Consider the following 27,899-nt stretch of genomic DNA (forward strand, 5'->3'; position numbering starts at 1 on the left):
ATCAACTTCGTTATTATAGTCATATGATATTTTCAACTATAAAACAAAAAGAATTATAATCAGAATTCAAATCCTGACTCAGTTCAACTCAACTATGGCATGTACCTCTAGACTCGATTCTGAACTCGATTTAGCCAGAAAATCTGCTAAACCTGCAAGCTCTGATACCACTGAATGTAGCACCCCTAACCCCTCTTCGTCACAAATTAGGGTTATAAGCATTATCGTACAATTGAAACATTTATATTTAATTTCATTCAATATTATAAACATAACTTAAATAATTCATACATACACACATTATCCCTAAATCGAGTCCTCGAGGCCCTAAAAACACTTTAGAAATAAATCAAGACAAATTTGAAATCATTTGGAAAGTTTAGAAAATAATTAAAAAATTATGATAAATGGGTGCTGAGACACACGCTTGTGTCTCAGGCCGTGTAACAACCAAACTAAGGACACACGATCGTGTCCTTGCCCATGTAACATTCGAACTAAAGACACACGGCCATGTCTCAACCCTTATTTCTGCTCGTGTAACTCACTGAGTAGGGTCACACAACTGTGTCACACGCCCATGTGCCAGGCCGTATAACTCTCGAAATAGCCCTACACGCCCGTGTATCAGGCGATGTACTAGCTGACTTGCACCCTAAGCACTCAACAGGCGGCACAGCCATGTCACCAAGCTGTGTGTTTCACACAGCCAAGTCACATGCCTGTATATCTAGCCCTGTGGACTCAAAATGTACCTTAAACAACAAGTTTACCATTTCCTACTTGCTTGGGCATTAAGCAACTAAAAAATTGATCATTTAACCTATTCAAAATACGATCAAACATACTCAAAAAATGCCAAAACAATTATCTTAGGTGCCTAACCAATGTACCCTCATTGGAACCACATTTTATATCATTTAAACCTATCTACAATACATCATCCAAATCAAGATTATAAGCATGTCAAAATCACTCAATTTAGCCTAACATATAACTACCTAAAATCTCAAGCTTAAATTCACATTCACCTACCAAGCGTTGGTTCAAACATCATACCAAACTTATGGCTTCAACACAAACATATACTTATATAATCAAACCAACATTATACTTATAACTCAATTTACAACTCATTCACAAAATGAATAACAACCAAGACATCATAGGTCCATGCCATTACAAAAAGTAAACATCAACACACTTGAGATCAGGATCATTGTTGGATGTTGAGTCGGCGATCAAAGAAGTACCTAACCTGCGCATGGAAAACAAAACCTCACGCTGAGTATCTAAACGAATTATTTTTAATAAAAAAATATATATATAGTAACATAAGACATAACAAGTTTCATTATTACTAGAAATTAGGTTATGATACAAAATTATTTTTACAAATATTGATTCATTAAACTATTTGCAATGGTTTCCCTTAACATTGCAATTTTAAGGTCACTTTCACTGTTAGAAAAACTCGATTCACCTCTATCAAAATGGCCTGAAGAGATTGGCATGTCGGGTATATTCTCAAATTGTCGAAAATCCTCATCATTTGACCAAGCATGTCTTTGAATATAATTATGCAAAACCATTGTTGCAATAACTATTAAAACTTGCTTGTCGAATGAATAGCTTGGAATATCTCTTAATATTGGCCATTTTTTTTCCACACTCCAAATGTTCGTTCAATCACAGAGCGTAACAAAAAATGGGCACGATTAAAAATTTCTTTTTTTTTCCAGATGCTCGATGATTACGTCGATGAAAGTCAGGTAAATGATATTGTTCCCCCCTATATGGACCTAGAAAACCTGCCATTTGTGGATATCCTGAATCCACAAGATAATATTTTCCTACAAAAAAGTAAAACATAATATCAAGTTTAAAAAAATTAAAAATTTTAATATTTTTTATGTAAAGATTAATTAAAAAAATTAAAGTTCAACCTGGTGGAGGGTGTGGAAACTTTAACTCTTGTTTTCTAAGTGCTTGCAAAAAAAATTCTACTGTCATGTGTTGTTCCTTCCCAACCAGGAAATGCAAAAATAAAGCACATGTTGAAGTCACAAACTGCCATAATATTTTAAGTTGGTTCACCTTTCCGTCCGATATAAGGTATTTGACAAGAAGGCGAAATGCATACTTTTATGTGTGTTCCATCTATGGCCCCTATACAATCCTTTAAAATAAATACAAGTAATGAGATAAAAGTTAGAAATAATCTATATTTTAAAAATAAAAAGATTGTGTAAATTTTACCTTAAAGTGAGGCCAATATCTTGTATCATGTCGAATATGGTTTGGTACTTCCTCGAATTGACCTTCAGTGGGTTTAATTGTGTCTATTCCCATTCGAGCAAATATATGTAACATATCAGTAAAAATTCGACTAACAGTTTCCCCAGATCGTTGAAATAACTCTGCTGCATTTGAATTTGATTCTCTATTTCCAAGAATATACAATGATAATGCTAACTTCTCCATCGCAGATACATTCCCATGCTTTAAGCCATAATTGGTTTGCAAATCATGCACAAGCTGTGAAATATATTTTTTGGCATCCTAAAACTATTCATGCAACGATCATCATGCCCATTTAATATTTCGTCCACCCACATATGACCTGTATAATTTGAATCCATGCACGGTTGCTTAGTGAAATAAGTTTCATGGTGAAGCAATACACTCTTAACACTTGTTCTTCCTCTTCATGATAATTGTTGTGCTCAACTTGTGTAACAATTGTGGCTATTCTTCGTTGAGCTTCTTCACTTAATTCAAGGGTATCATAATTCATATAAAAACTATTATACATATTGTTAAATTCATCCATAACCTGAAAAAGTAATCAAATGAAAATAAATTAATAACTTGTGACATTCTATACAACATAAAAAATTGAATAAAAGCATAGCTAAAAATACCAAACATAAAAAATATCATACATTAGGTTTACTTATAAAAAAGTAGATCATACATTAGTTTTGCATATAAAAAGTATATCATACATTAGGTTTACATATAAAAAAGTAGATCATACATTAGTTTTGCATATGAAAAAGTAGATCATATATTAGTTTTACATATAAAAAGTAGCATAGTTATATTACAATAATAATTCTAAGGAGCTTATGGTGGAGGTGGTGGATGGTATGGTTGGAAGGGAAAGGAGGATGTTGCTACCAAGGATGAAAATGATGCAATTGGATTTTGTTCAGCATACTCACGTCGAAGCCACCAAACCCTAACATCTGGATCTAAGTTCAAAAACACTTCTCGTTTCACCGGTATTTGGAAATTTTGATGGCAAAATAGTACAGTTCATCTTTTTTTGGAATTTCATCTCCCAAATCACGCAAAGCATCCATTGCATTTGAAATAGTACATTCAGAGTGAGGAAAAACAATTTCATTCACTACTTCCTTGGACTAGCCATACTCTCACACAATTTCTCAATATGAGTAGCCAATGAATCTCTTGATGATTTTCTACTTGAACTTGATTTTTTTCCTTTATCGTGTACAACCCCAAGTGTTTCCTTTCTTCGATTAGGAGTTTCACGAGGAGGGTTTGATGGTACCTCATTAGGAAGGATACTTTCATTCTCATTGCTATTTTCATCTGAATCACCAAATCCCTCATTAGGTGTATCATCTCCCATAGGAACCCCGCTTGGAAGAACACCAGACGAAGGTGCCCATGCATTCTCTCCAGTGGCTACAGTGCCACCAAGCATTTGCCACATTAAATCATTCAATCGTGGTTCAATTCCTTTCTTCTTAAATCCTTTAAAATCAGGATTTTCCTACATAAAAGTTTAAATGTTATACTCAGATATTTATATTTGTAAATTATTAATTTCACTAAACATTATGCATTAAAATAATGATAAAGTTAACACTAACCTGTATTTTTTCAGCTCACCATTCTTCGGTAGCATCGACCGTCTTTTTAGATGGACACCATCCAATACCTGTAGATTCCTTAAGCAACTCCCTCCATAACCTCCATTCCTTTTTTAATGTATCCCACTTGTTTTTCAATTGAGGTTTTCCATAATTTTTTTTGTGTTTTTTGCTTGAAAAAGAGCAACGACATTTTCCCATCCTTTTGAGTTTAGATGAGTTGTTGGTCTATTATCAGCATTGACTTCATTCACGTAAAGCTCACAAAATATCAACGTCAGCTTATCATCCCAAACAGCTTTTGTTGCTAAGGTACTATCTCCCTCCACAAATTTTCGTGTCTTTACCATCTATTACTATTTTGATTTTAAATGTCAACCGACATAAAACCATAAATATATAATTAGATATAATAATATAGTTTCATAAAAAAATTAAGATTAACACATTACAAAAAGATGAAAGCCATAAGATGAACAGTAAAGAAAAATTCTCAAAGATCCATGGTAAACAATTATGAGGATATAGAAAGGATAATTGATTATCATCTGCTTCATAAAATTAAACAAAGACTAATTGTACTACATAACTTGTTTTGGAAATAAATTTTAGACTTAATATATCATTTGGTACCTAAGTTTGATTTTTTTTAATGTAGCAGTACTAACTTTTTAGTATGTAATTCAAGTTTTAGGGTTAATTTGATAAAAATTAATTGCAAATATTATTAGATTTAAATTTTCATATTTTTTAATAAAATCATAACATTTCATTTCATCTTCAGATATCATATAGTGACAGAACCTGAAATGCCCTTAGAGGTCAGAATTCAATAATTCTAAGAAATTACCAGAGGAGTACATCGTGTGCTTTTTAAAACACTTAACACTGACAGGTAACTCATGTTTAAATTTTAAGGTTTGTGTGCTTAATTAATTAAAAAGGATATGATTGCAAATGATGAAAATATTGAGGGCAGTTTTAATAGGATCGAATTGTATGTGGTTTTATTAATTAAAGTGTTTGCATGGTTATTAAATCATTTAGTTGTAATGGACGGTAGAATAATAATTTAAATGGCATTATGCATGATTTTTTTTATATGTTATTTAAGGTTATTTTTGTAAGATAATTATCATTGTAAGTATTATAAAACATAAAAATTAGAAAGCCATGCATGCATTCATTTTAGTGCCGAATTGGATTGGTTTTATAAGTTTGAGTGCTTATGTTGTAAATTAACCTTAGACAAAAGCATAGACGGTAATTTGGAGATTGTTAAGATGAAATTATTAGTGAAGATTGATTTTAAGTACTTAATTGGCAAATAACCCTTTTAATTTGGTGAGTGCCGTATATGTCCATGCTATATGTGCCGGTTTAAAATCAATTAGAAAGGCTAATATAGTAAATTAGTAATAACTCAAATATTGATAAAACAAAACACAAAAATGTTAGTGCTTGCATGTTCATCTTTTGGGGAGCCGAATGTTGGAGAAGAAAAGCTTTGAAATTTCGGCAATTTGAGATAAAAATTCAAGGTGAATTTATAGTTAATTTTGTTACATTTTAGTAGTTTTGAACTCCTTGCTTAATTCTCTTCAAAACCCACTTGATAATTTTTGTTATAGTGACTAATTGATAATCTACTATGGTTTAGAAAGCTATGGAATTTGAGGTTTTATGATAGAAATTTAGATATAAATAATAAGAACAAGAGTTTTTGATAAAATGAATTCTATAATTCTCAGTTTATTTGAAATTTTCTCGGGAAACAAACATAAAAGTACTGTAGACTAAACCAAAACACAATAAAATTAAAAGAAAAAAAAAACTTACTGCCATTTCCTTCTCTCTCAGCAAACTTGAGAAAGAATATCCAGATTTCCCAATAAAAAGAAGCTACTTTGTTATCAAATAATTTTTTAAGAACCCATGCTATTGATAAAGTTTGACCTTCCATTCTCTTCTCTTTTTTCTTTTGGTTTTTTTTATCTCTCTGTAATAAAAATTTTTGTTCCTTCTTAGTTTCAGATTTAAAATTTTAATAGTACTTGTTGAATATAATTTAAATTGATAAATTGTTCTAGATGTGGTATATTTGGATTACTGATTGTAAATGTGAATTGAAAGTGCTGGAGTAATGACTTTTACTAGTGTTTCGGCTTATGAAAGTTAGCATGATCAGCTTAGAAAAGCATGAACTATGCATGTGAAATGACTTTTGTTTCGGAGTAATGACTTTCATTTGTCTGCATTTACATATGCATGAAGCGAATATAGTTGAGTGGGCTCCTATTAAGAGTATTTTTGAAGCATGACAATATCAGATGTCTTTAATAATGGTGATACTACTTGATAGGATTGACTTTTGTTTTGTTCTACAGAAATGACTTAAAATTGTTGATATGTTTTCATTTTCAGGAGGCTGATGCATAAAACAGAGTTTACTTCAGACTTCACAGGATTTAAGAAAGATGGGGCACAATGGTTGGTTGATAACACAGACATCAAACTTGTAGGTAAGATTTTACATTTTTCCTCACAGTTACACGATTTTAAACAAAGTTTCACTATTTCAAATACATACCTTGCCTGCTTCTACACTAACAAATGAAGTAGGCACCTCAGAGCCTCCAACCTGCAAGACACAAATCATAAGAATAGAATATTGAATGTTGAACTAAGCTCACTTTTTTTTTCTCACATTTCATAACAAACAAACAAAGAATTTATATAATTGTAAGGTTCATTTTCTTCTCACTTTTCATAGCAAACAAACAAAGAATTTATCCCAATGAACTTCTAAAAACTCAATCCCATCAACACGACAAGGACTTATTTTTTTTTCAGTTCCCATATATTTTTTCAATTAACCAAATTCAACTAAGTTTAGTTTTGGTGTTCAGGACTTCAAATTTGAGTGCCAAAGAAAATCAAAATAGGCTCATATGAAGAAAACAGAAATGGGAAAAGTTCATCTTGCTTTTCCTCATATTTATTAGCAAACAAACAAAGAATTATTTGTATGTACTTCCAAAAACTCAACCCCATCAAGGCAAAGTCTAGTTTCTTTTCAATTCTCCAAATTCAACTAAGCTCATTTTTTGCTGTTCAGGGTTTTAAATTTGAGTGCAATAATAACAAAACAAAAATGGTAAAAGTTCTTTTTTTAACCTCACATTTCTCAGCAAACAGACAAAGAATTAACCAAATGCACTTCTAAAACATTAGATCATTAATCTACTGCTTTAACATCAATAGTCAAAAGGACTAACAACTGTGACAAAGAAGAGTAGAAGAAGCTAGACCTAGAGATAATAAGAAATTAATGAAAATACCTCAGCCACAACCAAGAACAAAGCAAAAAAGATGGGAGAAATCAGTGTTAAAACACTGCTAAACCAAGAACAAAGCAAAAGAAAATGGTTGTTTCGTTCTAAAAAATAATAGTAATAATAATAACAACTATGACAAAGAAGAGTGGAAGAAGCCAGAACTAGAGATAACAAGAAATTAATGAAAATACCTTAAAAAAGCAGCCACAACCAAGAACAAAGCAAAAAAAGGGGAGAAATTAGTGTTTTACTTCTCAAATATGAAAAAGAAAATGGTTGTTTTGTTCCCAAATTTAAAAACAACTGTGGTTAGGGAAGAAATTAATTTAAGTTTCAAGGTTAAAATGGTAAAATAATAAATAAAAATATGGGTATGTTTGTCTCAAAAAAAATACCTACAATTGTACTGCCTTCACTGCAGCTGAATCCTCTAGCCTGTTTTCAGCATATCAGTGTGGCCGAAATAAATTTTCACTGCACTGTACTGTTGAACCAAACAGCATACCAGTGAGTTTACTATCCCTCAGTGCACCACACTGGCCTTCACTCGTAAAGGAGGCCTTAGTTTGATTAAAGCACGGCGGAAGAATTAATATTATCGTAAAATAAATTCATCCTTTAAAAAAAAGTTTGAGTAATCTTTTTTTACTTTTCTAAAAAAGAGTGAAGGGCAGGATTCGAACCTGACACATTACTCCGTCAAGTTAAACGCAAGAAACATTGGATACAGCAGAGCATTCTCAGCGAGTAGCATATTTAAAATTAGTTTCAAAGACGAGTATCCCTCGACTCTTGAAGGTCATCCTGTAGCTATTCCTATTTGAAAATCACAGCAAAGCACAGCCATAACCACCTTTCCAACGCACAAGTCCCTTCAGGTTTGAATTTCAAACTGAAGAAAAACAGGTTGAATTTCTTCTTCCCTTTTTGAATTTTGTGTTCCAGCTTTAATTACTCATTCAATTTCTTATTTTTGTTTTACAGAAATTTATTCAATCATCTTATGAATTGATCTTTTCCGACTATTGATTTTTGACATGTAATGCAAATATATTGTAATCATTTCAGAACCCCTTTTCTTCGCAGTCGCTTTAGCCTTCTTAGTCATGGTTTCAACTTTGAAGTGAAAGCTTCCTCCACTTGTTTCTGATTAATTGTTGCTTTCTGAAACAGCTTGCTTTCATGGTATCAAAAATAATCCAGCTGAATTTATTACAGTTGTTAAGGTGGTCTATTTGATATGTCTGATTCAAAAACAAGCCAAGGTGGCGGTGCTGGAAAGACCCAGACTCGAAATCTTCCATCATGGATGAGTTCAAGAGAGAATGAAAGTAAATCCCATGGAAACAAGTCCAATGATGCCAAAGGACATGATAAGGGGCATGCTTCTAGTTCTAACAACACCAACTTTTCCAAACTTTTGGTACTGAATTGTAATGATGTGGATTGATGTTCTTATTTTCTATGATCAAGCTAATGGATTTGTATTTAATTTGTTTCTTTCTGTGCAGGAAGGGGTGGTCTTTGCATTGTCAGGATTTGTTAATCCGGAACGTAGTACATTACGTTCCCAGGCTTTGGCAATGGGAGCTGAATATCAGCCTGACTGGAATTCAAATTGCACGCTTTTGGTATGTGCTTTTCAAAATACCCCGAAGTTTCGACAAGTTGAAGCTGATTGTGGAACAATTATATCAAAGGTAATATAAACTGCTGAGCTGTACTCATTTACCACGTCCAGTGTATCATCTATGACTAAGTTGATATAGTCTCTGATTTCTAGTTGAGCTATTCAATCTTCTATTTAGTTGAAATCTTTAATTCCAACAATAGGAGGATCTGACGTTGATAGCCTCCAATCTTTGGTTTAAACTATCCAATCTTCTATTTATCTGAGATCTTAAATTCCTACATTCGGTGAATCTGAGGTTGATAGTCCCCAATTTTTTGTGGAGGTATCTAATCTACTATTCAGCTGAAATATTAAATTCTGACTGTAGGAATTTCTGATGTTTTGAATGGTGCCTGGTTATTCCTATTTCCTCTTAAGCTACTATTTATTATGTGGATGATAGAATTTGTGTATGGTGTGATATGAGAACAGGAATTTTTTTCAATGCTGAAAGCAATTGCAACGGATTTGTTAGTAGAGAGTTTCCATGGTTGTTTTTCGTATTTGAATTATAATGAAGGAGAGCACATTTTGTGTTATAATATATGAGATTCACCACAAGCTATTTCTCTTGTTTGTTTAAACTTTTACCTGTTAGTCTGATGGTATCTTCTTTGCCTCGCCTTAGGAATGGATATTAGAATGTTATGCACAGAAAAAGCTTGTCGATATTGATCCTTACCTCATGCATGCTGGGAAACCTTGGCGAAGAAGTAGCATTTCTCATGAAACTAGTCAAGGTAATGCTGTGATAGTACCTGTTTTTTTTCTCTTGCCTTTTGAGTTAAGACTAGTTATTAAATTATTATAAATTAGAGCCTTCGTTGACTAAAGACTATTTATTCTCATGAAACTGTGTTAGTACCTTTGTTAGCCTTGTTCCTTGTCATAACCACCCAAGGCAAGGTTTTCGAGCTTGTTTTCTCTCACTTATTTGAATCATTAGTTGCTTATTATTGAACATACATGTAAAAAGCTTTAGCAGGTGAGTTTTAGGATACCTTTTGTGAAAATTAAGCTTTGCAAAAGAATGTAAGGACATTTACAAGTTAAAGTTGAGCTTGGTACAAATGGAAAATTTGTTAATCCAATGGTTAAGATTCATAACTACTTTCCTACTTTGTAGCTTAACCATTAGATTAATAAATTATTCATCCTCACTCGTTTTCATCCATCGTAACAAGCAGGGCCTTCTTTCTTTGCTTAAGGAGGGAACTCGTTTGGAACCGATTGAGTTGTCCGATTGAAGTATAGAACTATTGGCCCCTCCTTTTTAGATCTTCCATCAGGGAGTTGGGCTACGGAAGTGAGCCAAAATTTCATTAATTGTGTGCGAATTGAGAGATCAAGAAGAATGACTTTACGAGCCGTACATGGCTTCTTGATAACTGTGCAAATTTTCCAACTGTGATTAATCATTCCAGTGGCTGGAATAAGTCAGATTGCATTCAATTTCTAACCAAAAAATGTTTGTGCATCATTGGAGACTAATGCAATGTGTTCATCTAATGTAATTATATTTGTGTCTTCCCTGCACACCATGCTTTTCTTTAATGTTATTTGTATTTCTATTTTTTAGCATATATAAGAAGCCTATGTTCTTAATTTAGGCGTGCTTGCAGAAAAACAAGGATCGTCATTAACAAAATCTTACAAGAAGGTTGAAGAAACACAATCAAAGACAACTTCTGGTCCCTCCAAGGTATCATTTTCTTGTTATAAATATAGAATTTGATTTGCACTTTCGTTTTTATTCTGTTAGTTGTCTTTCTGTATCTAGTATTTACCTAGTTTAAGATTGACATCCCCTTTTCTTCTATGTAACAGTTTGTACATGATCTTATGCTGATTCATAGAGCTGATTTGTAGGGATCATAGAATTGATTTGTAGGGACTTGTTTTTCTGATTTCTTTCCTTTTTCTATCCTCTGTAACATGTATAAATTCTTCACTTCTGAGATGAATAGCACACAACAATATTCTTTTCTCTACAATTCTGCCTGTTTACAAATTCCATTATCCCTGAGTTTAAAATATGACTATATATTTCCTACATTTATCAGTGATTATATATTTTTCAGAATAAAGCATCTCAGCTTGCTCAGGACAGATTTTCTCCTCCTAAAGTGAAGAAGTGGGTAATGGATGATTTTAATGAAACTATTTCATGGCTGGAGAGTCAAGAGGAAAAGGCAAATGGCATTTATTGATTTCATTTTCAGCTGATATGTTTGATCTATTCTCTCTTATCTTGTTCGTGTAGGCTTCGAATATCTATTGTGCTAGCCTGATTTCTATCTTGTCTTTTAACAGCCAGAACCGCAGGAGATAAAGCAAGTAGCTGGAGAAGGGATCTTAACTTGTTTACAAGATGCCATAGATTGTCTTGCGCAAAAGCAGGTTTGCTGTGCTCAGGAAACTGCATTTATTCTCCTGAAAGAAGGGATCTTAATTCGTTACTGTTTTATTTGACTGCGTGCCATGAGCCTCAACTTTGCCTCATTTCTTATCTTTGATGATTTAAGCATATTACAGAAGTGTTATAGAGCATCCAGAGATTAGCACAGATGGTTAGTGTAACTACCTTTAAGAGGTAGTGTTTAGTAGGTTTAGGGTTCAAATCCCTGACATCTGCAATCTATTGCCATATTTTCCTAGGTTGTGGTCTCCATTGTACCAAAAGCGGGGAAACGACAAGAGTCGTTCTGTTCTCTTATATCATTTACCTTCTCTTTGCAGCTCGACAAACAACCCATAACCGTGCCCCCCCCCCCAAAAAAAAAAAAAAAACAACCTAAACTGGAGGTTAATGCATGCTTAAGCGCATCAAACTTATGTCCTCCAGGTTGCTGCAACAGCAATACTGTCAGCCGAGCTAAGACTTAGTTGGCTTACCAGTGTTGAAGTTATACATATTAGTTATCTGTAATGGTGCAACCTCTTTTTGCTCCTTCATCTGGCACCTCTTGCGATGTACATTAAAACCTATACAGTGGTGATAGTAACCGTGAAGTTGGAACTTCTTGTGATATCATTTTGTTAAAACGGATGATATCCTCCATCAATAAAACAAAAAACTATTCAAATGAATGTTTATAGTTGACAATGCATCCATTATATTATGGATAAAATGTATTTATTTGTATCATTACCTTGCCCCAAACAATTATCATTTCGTTTGCTGTTCAGGATGTGCAGCAAATTACTGAGCAGTGGAGCTTCATCCCTCGTGTGGTCAAGGAGCTTGCCTTCTTAGATGCCAGTAACCATGGCTCACTCACCAAGGAAGATCTTTTGAGAGAGGCCAAGGTATGCAAGCAAATATACGAGGATGAATTAAGCCGGATAAACAGTGGTTCTTTGAAAAGAAAAAGGCCAAAGACTGATGGAGGTGAAGAAGGCAACAAGGGTGAAACCAAAGCCATTTTTGCATCAGGTTATGACAGTGATGAAACAATCAAGATGACGGAGGAAGAAATCGAGCTTGCTTATAAAAATTTCAATTCTGGAACTTTGTAACTTGAGCTTTATGACGATGGGCTGAAAACACCGGTTTTATGATATAAGCTAGTCTGACTTTTGGCCTATGCATTACAGTACAAAGTTGTCATTGCCATTTCCTCTGAGCTTTTAGGAAACTATAGGATGCTTGTTCTCTAAGTTTACAACTAACTCAGGCAAGCATGATTTTGCTTTATTTATTTTGTGTTAGTCTTACAGTTTTCCTCGAAATTCTGAACATGTTCGTGAACCGACATGGAATGTTCAACGGAATTTTTTTTAGCAGAAATTAATAGAATGTTTCACTCTATTATCATCTATTTCTAGCAACATTGTCAAATGTCATGCACGGAGTACACCTTTTCTTTTTTTTTAATGTGTTTTCTTTTACAACTCACATTATGGGTAGAAGCAAATCATTGCCATACGTACACACATACACTACTAACATGTGATTCTTGCAGTTTAATCTCAAGACAAATATAGTGTAAATGTCGTTGACCAATAAGCCAAATATTGGGTTCAAAAAGAAGTTTAATATGTGCATTAGTAAACAAATATTGGGTTCAAAAAGAAGTTTAGTATGTGCATGGCTCCTGCTTTAATGTGATAGCAGTCAAATGTTCTAGTTTGAAATTTTAAATATAATTTTTCATGCCTTAGAAAATGTAAAATATTTTTTTGAAAAAAAGTAATTAATTAATTTTTATTCTAAACTAATATGTTTTCATAAAATAAACATAAAAAAATCATTTGTTCAATTTGTTTTTAAAAAATAAATGACCCATAATCTTTAGCCGAAGTCTACCTTAGAAGAAAACTCAGATGAGAAATCCCATATTTAATTACCATAATAATACATTATACATAATCAACAATTAAAGTTTTTATTCATTCCTTATAATAATTAGATAAATACCTTACTGAAATAATTTAAGAAGGTAACACTAACCAATATCTAGCAAAATTGTTTTCTAAGTTAGTTTAATTTAAAATTATTATGCTCGAAAACATTAAGGTGTAAATTGGTATTTTTAAATTTTTGCAAACTTTTCTAAATGAAGAGGAAGGAGAATAAAAGTTTAGACAATTCAATTTATAGTAATTTGACACCAATTGTTTACCTTCACTATTTTAGTATATCTCAACTAAGGATTTTTTCAATTCATTATACTTGAATTAATACTTTTCAAAGATAATGTATAACATTTACAATCTCTACTTTTTTCACAAGGCTAAATAAAAACTTCTCATTAGTTTTTATTGCTTAACTCCAACTTTCTAGTTTTTACAAGCACAACTAAGTAATTGCAAATTTTTACCGTGTACTTCTCCCTCTTTTAGTATATCGAAAAACTTTTAGGCATAGAATACCAAATTAAAAACATTTGAAAATCAATACTTAAGGAAAAAATATATATATGTCAAACCAAAAAATATGTAAATGAAGCATAGGATATGCATAGATAAAGGCAACCAAATATAAACTGTAAAAACAAATGGAAAGCTAAATATAAAGAACGAAGGTCTAATCCATCTAAAATATAATCAAAAATGAGAAAGCGAAAGCATAAAAAATAAGTCTAAAACCATCCAAAATAGCATTCAAGATAACGAAGTCCTAAGCCGGCCAACAAATCACTCATACGAAGGAGGTAGAGGCGGAAGAGGTAATCGAGACCTGAGGGAGGTCATTTGATCCTCCAGTCCGCTGAAGAGCAAATCAAACGTGTCGTCCAACAAGAGAATGAACTCTATTCGAAACCCCATGAATAGAGGTCAGAAGTGTTGGAAAAATTCGGTATAAAAACAGTTTTCGAATACAGTTGAAAAATAAAAATTTAAAAATCGAGCTAGTTTGTAATATTTATAAAAATAATTTTTTTTCCAAAAATTACCCGTGCTTTGAGCTAGATAAATCCCAGACGTTCTTGGTTTTCAATTAAACGACCTTTTCCGCTATTCTCGTACCATAATTAACTTCAAGTGTAGACTTGAACAATTATGAACTAAACATAGAACCAGAAATAATTCCATTACTTTTAGTAGGAAAGTAAATCTCTCTTGTAGAAACCGGTAGAATTGTTTTTGTCGAAAATTAGAATTTATACTTAGAAATAAATTCTGACTATTTTCGACGGACATAATAATATCTCAAAAGTTGTGATTTCGACCCTACTAATGCCATCTATTTGTATGGAGAAGAAGTGAAACACTAGTTGAATTAGTAGAATACAAATAATACTTATTTAATAGAAAAAATACATCCGCTAGTTGAACTAGAAGAGAGGAGCAGTTAATAGGGTATGTCTCCCTTCATATGGATTATGACGAGTATTTGTGCCTCTTGTATTAGGTCTAATTATATGTGATTCCTAAACTTTTAACCTGACACGTAATAATTTAATTTAACCCAATACATATTTTTATATTTCCCAAAATAAATATTATTTATTAAATTAATTTTAATTAATTAATTTTTTAAGTTAAATAAGTTTCTCAACCTAATTCTAATCCCGTTAAAATCATGACAACTTTACAGTAAAAGAATATATGAGAAAATATATTTAATTTATACATTCAATGAATTCATAATGACCAATTAATTTAATTTTTTTTCAAAATTCAATTATTTAATTAAATAATAATTTAAAAAACTTAAATTAATTCTCAGGTGATTTCTATATTTAGTGAGAAAACATATTCATTTCCGAATGTAACTCATTTCTCTAACTTTATCATTTCTATACATTTTTGTTCATTTGATTCAATATGCAATTCGTTTCTAGTTTGAACAAGCTAGTGGAGGGACCAATTGGATATATGTAATTAGGAATCAAATATTTTATAACTAAGTTCCAACTTTTCGCTTATTAATTATAAACTCATTTAGTCACGAAGTCATTTCACTATAATATTGTGATCGAGTTCTCCCTAAAAACATACTATTACAAAAGCTACTCGATCAGTGCTCATCCAATGGCCTTGTCATAAGTGTGTTACCTTCATAGTATATCCTTAATCTCTTTGGGATAAATCTATTCTCTCAATATGTTCCTATTTAGCTCATGGTAACCAATATATCTTCTTTCATGAAAAGTCAATTACTATCATATAGTAATTAAGTCATTCATCACAAAAATTACTATCATATAGTAATTAAGTCATTCATCACAAAGACAAACGACCCGTGACCACATTTACTTTTTATATATCATTTAATGCCAATGAGAGGATATCATTTACCCTTTTCTTGAGCTATGAATTCTATTATTATAAATGATGCTACATACTGCATGACCTACCACAACTTATTGTGACAAATTAGGTACTTTTCAGCACTTAATGAGTTTGTTTTCTAGCCATTTTGTGTTTTTTCTTTGTTTTTTTGTTTTAGTAGCTTAGACTTAATTATTAGCAAAATAAATGTTTTTATGCATTTTCTAGTGCTTCAATGACCTATTAGGCCAACGCAAGCCTTGAGAATGACTAATGGACTACTTGAATGTGTAGGGTGTCATTTCAGGCCAAAGAACACAAAAGACGACTATAGTGTCGTAATACTAGCATGCAGCGTCACAACACTGAACATCGAAGCTACCAAGGCTGAAATAGACTTGACACCATTACGAGGACGTATTGATGTCATGAAGACGCGACGAAAACCTGGACCTAGGGAATCGCGTTAGGGAGCCACCTACAATCTTTCATACTTTTAATTTAGGTTTTCAAAATTTCTTATGTTCTTAGTTTTTCTTACTTAGTTTTCCTTTATGTTCGCTTAATTAAAATCTTTCTATTCCGAAGTTAGACAATTGCGAGCAGAGGATGTTCTAGAACTGCGCTACTTCGTTGATTAATTCATGATCATTCTCTTCCCCTTATTCTTCTATTTATATTTTGTTTGTTAATTTTATTAATTGAATGTTTGTATAAATAATTGAATATATTTGTGCTTCATACTTATCTTACATGATTTGATTGTTTTGTTAATTAATTGATTAAGAAAATAGTAACTTGAAATTGAGAATTTATTCGAGAGTGCTTAGTATACTAGAGAGTGACACCTCTAGTGTAAGATCTAAACAAGTGAGATCAAAAGTATATCTTGTTAAGTAGAAATCGTACCAAGCAGTGAGACCGAGAGATTATCCGTATGCCTAGATGAGTGGAACGACGAAAAAGTGCAAGTGTACACAATTGCAACAAGTAATAAAGCGACAAGTAAATGTCGAGTTATCGTACCCAAAAAAAACTCATATGAAAAGAATTATTTATGAATGCAATTTTAAAAACAATTGGTGAAGAAAAATATTTTAATTTGAGGAGGTGATTAAAAACTAGGATTTTAAATAAGTAAAATAAATAAGAATAAATTAAAAGTCCCAATGCACGATTTCAAAAGATGATTTTAATCAAGATGACATAATTGTGTTAGATTAATTACATTTCTTAACTTAGAATTATTAAACTCATGTTTATGTTGTTACGAATAAATTCACGGCAATTTGGTAATTTGCTAACTTATGGACATACTTACTTACCAAAAATTCATTTATCTCTTAACTATATCTCTATGTCAATTCAACCGATGAAACAAATTTTAATAAACAAATGTGTTAATGTACATACATACTTATGAAATAAAAATAATCTCTTGTACGTATCTCTATGCCAATTCAAACAATTAATTCAATCTCATAAACACATAAAAGGTTACGTGAGGTAACAATGTATTTCTACCTTGAAACAGTCTAATCAGAATAATCTTGCAAGTTATGCAAGGCTAATGTATCGTTAGATATCGTTGCTAATTTAACCTTCAGCTACCTTAGATGATCATACATGCATTGATTCAGTATCGTGTCAATTAATTACAATTTAAACCCATTTAAATAATTAATTCATTAGTTAACTTAGAATTGTAATGCAAGAATAACTTAGTCATGGTTTTACTTAATCAAACATCTTACCGAGACCTATAACAACACAAACACAATTTTAATAAATTAAGTAGACGAAATGCAATCAACCTAACACAAATTAAATTTAAGCCATATTAATTTAATTAAACATATTTTCACCATAAATATTCATAGACATGTTCATCATAACAACAACAAAATGAAAAGGATAGGGAACAAGAATCAAATCCAGTATTTTCTCCATGACTTGACTAGTTTGCTCCACTCATCTTTCTCTGCTTGTTCTTGTCGAACTGAGGCTTCTACGAACACTTGAATGCTGCTCTAAATGGTGGTTGATTGAATCTTTTTCAAGAGGTGAAATGGGTAAGGGAATAGGGGAAGAAAGTGAAGAACAATGGAAGGGAATGAAGAGAGAAAAATGAGAGAAAATTGAAGAGATGAGAAGGGTTGAGATGTGTTTGAAGTGAACAGAAAAGGGGGGTATTTATAGGTTGAGATGGCTGATAAAATTAGCAAAAATCAGCAGCGATAGAGTTCCTCCATGGCTGGCCACACATGTGGCAAGTTTAAAGAATTCAAACTTGCTATTTTAAGGTAGGGGCGAATCTAGAAAGGCACAAATAGCGGAGGGGTTTGAATGCAATTTGAAGGAGTCTTCAAGGGCCATTTTGCAAGTTGAGTAATCATCAAATCAAGCTGATTGGGTCAGCATGTGGGACGGTTTTGGGCTGCCCAGTGCTCGGTTGGATCAGTTTTCTCGGTTCAGCTCAACTGGGTCATTTTTCATAATTAATTATTAATAATTTATTTAACTCAAATTAAATTGGATTAAAATTAAAATTAATTATATTATAAATTAATACACATAATTTGGACCGTCTTAGGCTAAAAAATTAATTCGCTTTGATGCTTCAAAATTGCTTCTCGGTTTTGTGCTTCTAGTAGTGTCTGCCGAGCAGCTTTTCGTCCTTTGTGCGAATCTATCGAAAATAATTAAAATTAATAAAAATTTATTATAAAATTAAATAAAATTCAACATTTTAATAATTTAAGTACAATTTAATTATTTTATAATAATTTAATATTTTTCGGTAAGAATTTTACCGAAATTGCATTAATTTGAGTTACAAAGGTATGAAAAAGTGTGTATATTTTCGTGTTTCCACACCCCAAAACTTAGTTCATTGCTCGTCCCGAGTAATGCACAAATTTGGAAAGAATTTCTCTAAAACATCTTTGAAAACTTTCTTCAAAACAACATTCTTCCCAAAAATCATGATTTAAGTATACTTATACTCAAAAACAAGAAATTTGACACTTATGCTACTTATGCATACATATCATTCAAATTAATCTCAATTGTTATTATGATAGCAAAAATAGACTAAGTGCTTTCTCAATAAAGACATGCTAAATTCCTACCAATTTGATTTTATTCCATTATTCAATAAAGTTGCAATCATTAAGTTTAACTTATGCCTTCATATGTTGAACATAGCAATTTCTCTACACTAATATAGGTAGCATAGAAACTTGAATCAATAGGTCTTTAAAAAGGTTGTAACGTGGCTAGGCTAGGGGTGGGTAAAAGATAGGTAAATTTAGGCTAAAAACCCTAGAATTAGCTTCAATCAGACCTTCGGAATAATTATCTTTAATACACCAACTCACTTTGCTTTCACATTCTCTTTTGTACATCTATTTTCTTTCAAGTACATATGCTCTTTTTTTTTTACATGAGCATTTTACTGTATAGACAACACTTTTTTGAGTATTTGATATTTCTTTTCAACTCCCCCAAATTTATTTTAAGGAACATTCTTAATAGTACTGAGTTTAGTATTTGAGACAATTTAAAGATAATTATGAGAAAAGTGATGACTAAATATTGCAAGGGTTCAAATAAAATTAGGCCATATAGTCTCAAAGTTGAGTTTCAAGGGATAAAAATCCATCATGGTTGGCTTGAAAGGCTCAAACAGCCCAAACAAAAGTTGCCTAAATCATTTTTAACTTCCCATGCTTCCTAGGATTTCCTCTCAAGAAACTACAAAGTCAATTCGAGAGACTTAAACTTTCATGCATGCCTAACTTTCCTAAGGAACTAAAAATTTTATGGTACGATTTGCATGCTTTATTAAAAATACATTTATGTCATATTTCAATTAACATAACAATTATTGAAATAATAGAACTTTATTCATACTGAAGTTTAGCATACTTAACAAAATTTTAAATTTTTGAACAAAATATAACCCAATCATTTAACAAAATATAACCCAATCATAATTGAAAGAAAAATTTATTTTGAATGGAAATAATTTCAATTTTTCGGTCCCCCCTACTTAAGATGAACAATGTCCTCATTGTTTAAAAGTGAATAAATACTATACACCGGGTAGGATTCTAAAAAGAAGAGGTGAGTCAATTTGATTGCTTAAGTACCAAGCTCTCTTTAGATCCAATCCTAGACATGTATATATCTATTGCCACACTTTGCACTTTGTAACTTGTTCATTTTTTATTTATGAATTCCACATCTTATTTTATTATGCGAAAATAAAAATTTCTATTAAAACCTAATCCTAAAATATTAAATAAACTAAGAACAGAAATAAAATAAAGTCAAGATCCCCCCTTTTTATTTATTTGCAAATTCTTCCGAATTCGACTCATCCTTTGCTCCATTGTCTTTTTTTTTTGCATGAATCACTTCACTCCCTCTTGATTGTGGACTCCATGATTCAAATATGAAATCTAGAAACTCAGGCACAAAAAAAAGGGTCATTGTATATTTTCGTAAGAGCACTTGTCATTGAGTCATCTCGTATTTTTCAATATCTCCAGTAAGCTTGTTGCTGCCACTGCATATGTTGCATTATGCCCATCAACTTTGACAACTCATCTCGATGATATGGGTGAGGCGGTTGAGGCTTAAACATTGAAGTTGCAATGTCAGGTTACGTTACTAGTTCCATTGGTTCTGCCTTATCAGGAATTTAAGCTAATTGTATTGGTTTGATCTCTGTGGGATCTTCTTTTTCTTCTTCTTCTTCTTCTTCAGGATCCTCGCTTTCTTCAACTTGTTCTATAGAATAGAGTCTTCGGCTATCCGGTAAAGGTCCCAATCAGTGATTGTACCCTAGCTATACCCTGTCTTCTTTACGTTTGCAATAATTTTAACTTTCAACCACAAAAATGATTATTGTAAAGGGGAAGTAAGTTAGGCCAGAACGTTTAGCTGCACAATTCCGCATTTCTCTCAGGATGATTTTTCCTACATCAATGGTCTTTCCAGTTAAAATCAAGTATAATAAGACCATTCACTCTAATGAAATCGTAGTCTCATGTGAAATAGGCATAAGGCTGAATTGAATGAAATAGAACCATACCTTCGCTAGTGGTGTCTAATATTCTCTGTGACAAGTGTGAATTCCTTGCTTTGACACACTCCACTTAGAACCTAGAATTGTAAGTTCCTAGAGAATTTCTTACAGATTTTCAAACACAATATTGCTTATTAAGGAAGAATATTTGTCGTTCTCGAAATCGGGTAATTCAAAGAATTTATTAATAGCGTTTAAGGTTATTGGTACCTTGATTTCGTGAACAGAAACTTCCGTCAATTTGCTTAAGATCAAATTTTCATAAAATTCACAAACTAACTCCTCATCTACACTAGGTCTTTTCTCACAAAACAACTCTCAATTGAGAGCTTTAGCAACTTGTCGAATGCGCGCCATGAAATCAATATAGTTGCTTTATTTTAGTGTAAACCCTTTCTCTGGATGCATCTGTTGATTCTTGAAAATACTTTCGAATCTTACTTTGGCTTCCTCACAGTGAAATTTATTTTGTAATTCGTCAATTTGAGCAGAAGCACGAGTTCTCTTGTGAGGCATGATTAACTTAAACATAAGATAAAAATAAATATTTTCTCAAAAATTTAATCAATATAAAATATTAATAATTCAATAAATTAAAAAAATAATTAATTAAATAAAATTAAAATTTAGGAGAAAATTTTGTCTTACCATCTTTTTATAAAAATTAAGAACTCAAAGAAAATAAATCTAAAGCAAAAGAGGTCGGTTTAAGGATGTTTGTAGGGTGTCTTGATGGTGTGGTCCAAGTAGTAAGGCGGCAACAACACGCTAGGAGTAGCAGGATATGCATATGCCACGCGGATGGGCAGCAAGTAGGCAGCAAACGGCACATCGGGCGAACAATAGGGCTGGTGTGTTAGAGCGCGCGAGCAGGTGCGTGAGAGTCTTTCTGCCACGAGTGGGAGTAGCAGTGTGAGCTGCTAGTCTACACATGAGCTACTGACCAAATAGGGCTGCCGGGCGGTGTTGTGGCTAGGGAGTTGGGAGCTACGGCACTAGGTGATTTGTGGGTTTTGGGTGCTAGGTTTGATTGAAGGATAAGTGAAAAAATGGAAAAGGTGGGTGAAATTTATAGTGAGAGGAATAGGAGTTTAATTAGAATTCTTAGAACAATTTAATACTTAAAATATTTTAAGTTCTAATTCTACATAGAGTTAACAACAATTAATATTTAATATAATGCATATTAAATTATTATTTGCTATTAATTTATTAAAGATAAATACTTATTAAATAAAATATGATCAAATTTAAACTAATCCTAATTCTATGCAAAGATAATAATTAATATATATTATAATGGATATAATTATATATTAATGATTATCATCTTATTTATTAAATTAAAAACATTTATTCTAGATGCCTTTTGAAAATATTTATAAAAAGAAACATATATTTACAAAAAGAGCAACCAAATTTTGAAAATAATTCAATTAAGTACCTATACTTAAAGAAAATTTAAAATTGAGTTACAATTTAAAACTTGGATCAAAATTGACCCTTTTATTTGAAAAACTAAAAATTTATTTTTCCATTTAGGGAATAATTTCTCGGAAAATTATGTTAAAATCAATTCCCAGAAAAGATTGGAGGGGTCACAAGCGGTTCCACTTAAGTTCAAATCTCCTAGACAGAATTTATTTAAACATACTAATCCCGAAAATATACTCTAAATCATTTACTTAAAAGGAAAACAAGAAAAAATTAATCATCTGATAAAATGAACGAGATTTGATCCCGTTCAATTTTATCTCCCCAGTAATGTTTTAAGCGCTGAGCATTAACTAAAAAATTACCTCCCTTACTTTGAAGTTCGGCAACTCTGTATAGATAAACTCAGTGAATCGTAAATGGATCGGACCAACGTGATTTTAACTTACCTGGAAAGAACCTTAATCTAGAATTGAATAATAAGACTTGCTGGCCTGCTTCAAATTCTCGAACTCAAATGTGCTTGTCATGCCATTTCTTAAGTCTTTCCTTGAGTAATTTAGCATTTTCGTATGAGAACATTCAAAATTCTTCTAACTCGCTGAGTTGGACATCCGTTTCTCTTTAGCAAGCTTAAGATCCAAGTTGAGTTATTGAAGAGCCTGGTAAGCTTTGTGCTCTAACTCCAAGGGCAGATGACAGGCTTTCTCAAAGACCAACCTATAGGGTGACATCCCTAAAGGTGTCTTGTATGCTATCTTGTAGGCCTATAAAGCATCATCCAGTCTTTTGAACCAATCTCGTCAGTTCGGGCAAACTATCTTCTCAAGTATGCTTCAAATTCTCAAACTCAAATGTGCTTGTCATGCCATTTCTTGAGTCTTTCCTAGAGTAATTTAGCATTTTCGTATGAAAACATTCAGAATTCTTCTAACTCATTGAGTTTGAGCATCCGTTTCTCTTTAGCAAGCTTAAGATCCAAGTTGAGTTATTGAAGAGCCCAGTAAGCTTTGTGCTCTAATTCTAAGGGCAGATGACAGGCTTTCTCAAAGACAAACCTATAGGGTGACATCCCTAAAGGTGTCTTGTATGCTATCTTGTAGGCCCATAAAGCATCATCCAGTCTTTTGAACCAATCTCGTCGATTCGGGCAAACTATCTTCTCAAGTATGCCTTTGATATTTTTGTTTGCCAGTTCAGCTTGCCCATTCGCCTGTGGGTGGTAAGTTGTGACAACGTTGTGCTTCACTCCATGTTTGTTGAGTAACCATTTCAACCACTTGTTCAAAAAATGGGACCCTTCATCACTTGTGATGGCTCTTGGGGTTCCAAACCTTGTGAACACATACTTCTACAAAAACTTCATCACAACCTTAGCATATGTTTGTCGGATATGCCTCAACCTCAACCCATTTAGACACGTAGTCTACTGCTACCAATATTTACTTGTGACTAAAAGACGGAGGAAAAAGACTGAAAAAGTCAGTGCCCTAAATATCGAATAATTCTACCTCAACGATTTTTGTTCAAGGCATCTCATTTCTGTTGTTGACGTTTCCAACCCTTTGGCATCGATCACAACTCCTTACGTAAGCAAACACGTCTTTAAATAGTGTTGGCCAAAAGAATTTGGCTTGCAATACTTTGGCCATTGTACGTGTACCTCCGAAATGTCCCTCACTTGGAGCTGAATGGTAATGATATAGAATCTTATGTACTTCATCTTCTTCCACGCATCTCCTGATAATTTGATCTGTACACTTTTTAAACAAATATGGCTCTTCCCGGAAATAGAACTTCACATCGTGAAGAAACTTTTTCTTTTGATGATACGTCTTATCAATCAGCATCAAATCACAAGCTAAATAGTTAGCAACGTAAGCAAACCAAGGGGTATTAGGGACATAATTTACCTTCAGTATATGTTCATTTCTCCCGGATGGGTATAAATGAAGAATTCCCTTTTTGGGGATCTAATTTGGACAAGTGGTCTACTACTTGGTTTTCTACTCCCTTTCGATCTTGGATTTCTAGATCAAACTTTTAAAGTAGAAGTATCCATCAGATTAGTCTCGGCTTAGCGTCTTTCTTGGCAAGAAAGTACTTAATTTTCGAGTGGTCCGTATAAACAGTCACCTTGGTACCTACAAGATAAGATCAAAACTTGTCAAAAGCAAACACAATAGAAAATAACTCTTTTTCTGTTATCGTATAATTTAGTTGAGCTCCTGTCAGAGTTTGACTTGCGTAGTAGATGGGATGGAAAACTTTGTTCCTTCGCTAGCCCATGATAGCTCCTATCGCAAAGTCACTTGAGTCACACATCAATTCAAATGGCAAATCCCAGTCTGGTGTGACGATTATTGGTGTCGAAACTAACTGACTCTTCAAATCTTTGAAAGATCTTAAGCATTCCTCATCAAATTTGAACGTCGTGTCCTTCTTCAATAATTTGCATAATGGTTTAGCAATTTTGGAGAAGTCCTTGATAAATCTTCGATAGAAACTGGCGTGGCCCAAAATGCTCCTAACACGCTTTACAGATGTTGAAGTTGGGAGTTTGTCAATAATGTTTACCTTTGCTTTATCTACCTCGATTCCATGTCTCGTTATCCAATGCCCTAGAATAATACCTTCTCGTACCATGAAATGACACTTTTCCCAGTTGAGTACGAGGTTTGTTTCTTCGTATTGCCTTAGCACCTTGGCTAGATTGGCTAAATAATCATCATATGTATCTCTGACTACTAAAAAATTATCCATAAAGACTTCCAAGTATTTCTCAACCATATCAGTAAAATAGATATCATACATCTTTGAAATGTAGCAGGTGCATTACATAAACCAAATGGCATGAGTCTAAATGCAAATGTACCATACAGGCAGGTGAATGTTGTCTTGTGTTGATCTTCCAGTGCTACTGTAATCTGATTATACCTTGAGTATCCATCGAGAAAATAGTAATAGTCTAGCCCGGCAAGTCTATCCAACATCTGGTCCAAAAACGGCAAAGGAAAGTGATATTTCCTATTCACTGTGTTCAGCTTTCAGTAATTGATGTAAATTCTCCATCTCATAACCATTCTAGTCGGTATCAACTTGTTATTCTCATTCACAATGACTGTAATACCTTATTTCTTTGGTATGCACTGGATCGGACTTACCCACGAACTATCTGAGATGGGGTAAATTATACCCGTATCTAACCACTTGATGATTTCTTTTTTACCACATCCCTCATGATGGGGTTTAGTCTTTGTTGTCCAACAATCATCCATTTTTCGCCATCTTTTAGGATGATCTTATGCATGCATACAGACGGAATACCACGAATATTGGCTATGGTCTATCCAATTACCTTCTTGAATTGTTTTAATACTAGGATGAGTTTCTCTTTTTGCTCAATGGTTAATTCCGTTGAAACAATCACATGCAAACTAGAAGCGTTACCTAAATAAACATATTTTAAATGTGAAGGAAGTACCTTGAGTTCTAATTTAGGTGGCTCCTCAATTGACACTTTTGGTTGGGCATAATCCTTATTCTCTAACTCCAAAGATTCAAAGCGGGATTGTCGATTAAATCCCCTTTGATTAGCTTCTAGCAAAGCTAAGTATTCATCCTCCTCTTCATCATTTAGAGGGTCTGATGTCAAAATTTGTTCCAATTAGTTCTCAACATAGTTGAGTTCCTTTTCCACGATTACTTCCTCTAAACCAAAAATTGCAGAATAATCATTATTTATGTCAGGAAATCGCATAGACTTAAAAACATTAAATGTTACCTGATCATCCTAAATAAGCATAGTAAGCTCACCCTTCTGCACATCAATAAGGGTCCTTCCGATTGCTAGGAAAGGCCTTCCTAGGATGATTGTCACTTCTTTGTTTGCTTCAAAGTCTAGAACCATAAAGTCAGCAGGAAAAATAAATTTGTTTACACGTACCAATACGTCCTTGATTTTTACTTCTGGATGTACTAAGGATCCATATGCTAATTGAAGTGTAACCATAGTAGGTCTAACTTCACCTATCACCAACTTCCTAAATATTGACATGGACATCAAGTTGATACTCGCACCCAAGTCACATATTGCCTTACCAGAATATGTTGCTCCAATGTTGCAAGGTTTGGTAAAACATTTAGGATCCTTCAACTTGAAGGGTAGTTTGTCTTGAAGATATGCACTACATTCCTTTGTCATGGCCACTGTCTCAAATTCTCCAAGTCTTCATTTTTTAGATAGGATATCCTTCATGAATTTGATGTAGTTCAGCATTTATTCAAGTGCTTCAACCAACTAAAGTTGCTTGAGTACGTCTAGGAACTTCTTGAATTGAAGTTCTTACTTTTGATCCTAAAGTCTTTGAGGGTAGGGTGGTGGAGGATTCTTTACTGGAATTGGTTGATTCGTCTTCTGTGGCAATTCTGCATCTAACGAAGTTGTTTGTTTATCAAAGTTAGCTGGTTTAGAAGTTACCTTATTGGATTTTCCAGATTCAGGTTCTAGTGAAACTGGAATTTCAACACTCGGTTAAACTTTCTTTGAGCCTTAAGCATCAGTTGGCTCTTTTTCAACTTCGACGGTGTTGGGCTCTATTGTTTTTCCACTCCTTAATGTCAATGCTTTACAATGCTCCTATCCTGGATTTCTCGGATTCTCCGTATCATTAGGTAAAACACCTTGTGGCCGGTTTCTGAGTTTAGTTGCAAGCTGTCCATTTGATTCTCCAAATTCCTTAGAGTGGCGTCATTTTTTGCTATGTATGCCTTCAATAGGTTCTCTAAGCTATTGGACAATTTAGCTTGGGTTGATTTTTGAACTTGTTGGGGGAAACTAGGTGGTTGGGTCGGTCTAGATTAGGCATAATTGTTACTAGTTCCAGCCTCTTGGTTACTCTAGGAAAAATTTGGGTGGTTTCACGACGATGGGTTATAGAAATTGGATTGCAGTCCTTGCCTTCCTCGATTTTGGTTCTGGTTACCCATGTAAAACACGGATTCTGGGTTCGATGGACATTCTTCAAACTAATTCCTTCCCCATAATAGATACATACTACATTTTCAAATTGATTTGGTGGCTGTGCTTTAAAAATATTAAACCCATTAGTGGTAAAAATTTTAAGCATTGAGGATATTGAGGGCACCTAAGATGTGAAGGAAGTAAGAGCATCTATTTCATGTATTCCAACGACTCGTCTTCCTAACGCTGCTCGATTGGTTGGCAATTGATAATTATAACTACCAGTCCTCTCAATGATTTCATAGTCCTCATTATAAGACTTAGAAAGGAGAGAACCATTAGCAGAAGCATCCACTACCATCCTCATGTGTGCATTGAGACCATTATAAAACGCCTCAAGTTGGATGCAATGTGGGATTTCGTGATGAGGGCACTTTCGTAATAATTCTTTGTACCTTTCCCATGCCTCATACAAGGACTCATCATCCATTTGTTGGAAAGCAGTGATCACGTTCCTCAACTTAGCATTCTTGCTAGGCGGGAAATACTTCATGAGGAATCTTTCTACTAACTCTTGCTATGTGGAAATTGAATTTGGTGGCAATGAGTTCAACCAGGCTTGAGCTCTGTCCCTTAGCGAATATGGGAATAGCTTCAATCATAATGCATCTTTGGGTACTCTGGCCAATTTGAAAGAATCACTTACCTCCAAAAACAATCTTAAGTGAAGATGAGGATCTTCGGTAGGCATTCCACTAAATTGGCCTACTAT

The 27,899-nt window shown here is 33.2% G+C and overlaps 1 protein-coding gene, 2 long non-coding RNA genes and 1 other non-coding gene across 19 annotated transcripts; 2 read left to right on the forward strand and 2 right to left on the reverse strand.

Moving 5' to 3' along the window:
- Nucleotides 1-1,154: 1,154 nt before the first annotated feature.
- On the reverse strand, nt 1,155-2,135 carry LOC121213630 (uncharacterized). Its single transcript, XR_005908988.1, has 3 exons — nt 1,947-2,135; nt 1,484-1,853; nt 1,155-1,258 (listed from the first exon to the last, which is right to left on the reverse strand). It is a non-coding gene; the product is annotated as an uncharacterized lncRNA (long non-coding RNA).
- A 782-nt stretch (nt 2,136-2,917) lies between these two features.
- On the reverse strand, nt 2,918-7,525 carry LOC107951900 (uncharacterized). Its single transcript, XR_001698661.2, has 4 exons — nt 7,435-7,525; nt 6,496-6,546; nt 3,906-4,261; nt 2,918-3,805 (listed from the first exon to the last, which is right to left on the reverse strand). It is a non-coding gene; the product is annotated as an uncharacterized lncRNA (long non-coding RNA).
- On the forward strand, nt 5,302-12,734 carry LOC107951899 (DNA-repair protein XRCC1). Of its 16 annotated transcripts, none has more exons than XM_041086413.1 (11): nt 5,303-5,446; nt 6,330-6,427; nt 7,906-8,149; nt 8,228-8,282; nt 8,417-8,666; nt 8,755-8,943; nt 9,544-9,655; nt 10,526-10,617; nt 10,997-11,107; nt 11,229-11,315; nt 12,105-12,734. In XM_041086413.1, exons 5-11 carry the CDS (start codon nt 8,484-8,486, stop codon nt 12,432-12,434), a joined length of 1,104 nt encoding a protein of 367 aa, XP_040942347.1. In that variant the 5' UTR covers nt 5,303-5,446; nt 6,330-6,427; nt 7,906-8,149; nt 8,228-8,282; nt 8,417-8,483; the 3' UTR covers nt 12,435-12,734. The 16 variants fall into 16 exon arrangements, with proteins under 16 accessions (XP_016742568.1, XP_016742569.1, XP_040942347.1 ...); XM_041086432.1 differs by having other exon boundaries at nt 10,538-10,617; XM_016887077.2 differs by having other exon boundaries at nt 7,906-8,121; nt 8,228-8,298.
- Nucleotides 12,735-27,543: 14,809 nt separating this feature from the next.
- LOC121216730 (small nucleolar RNA R71) lies at nt 27,544-27,650 on the forward strand. The gene has a single exon (XR_005912904.1). It is a non-coding gene; the product is annotated as a small nucleolar RNA R71 (small nucleolar RNA).
- The last annotated feature ends 249 nt before the right edge of the window (nt 27,651-27,899 follow it).

Source organism: Gossypium hirsutum, chromosome A02 (assembly GCF_007990345.1).
Source record: "Gossypium hirsutum isolate 1008001.06 chromosome A02, Gossypium_hirsutum_v2.1, whole genome shotgun sequence".
In the NCBI taxonomy this organism is placed as follows: Eukaryota; Viridiplantae; Streptophyta; class Magnoliopsida; order Malvales; family Malvaceae; genus Gossypium; species Gossypium hirsutum.

Excerpts from the sequence above, each read along its gene's own strand:
- LOC107951899 (XM_016887079.2), top strand. The coding sequence starts at position 8,484 with ATGTCTGATTCAAAAACAAGCCAAGGTGGCGGTGCTGGAAAGACCCAG. Across the intron at positions 8,944-9,543 it reads GTGGAACAATTATATCAAAG|GAATGGATATTAGAATGTTA; the intron begins GTAATATAAACT and ends GCCTCGCCTTAG. Across the intron at positions 9,656-10,525 it reads TTCTCATGAAACTAGTCAAG|GCGTGCTTGCAGAAAAACAA; the intron begins GTAATGCTGTGA and ends TTCTTAATTTAG.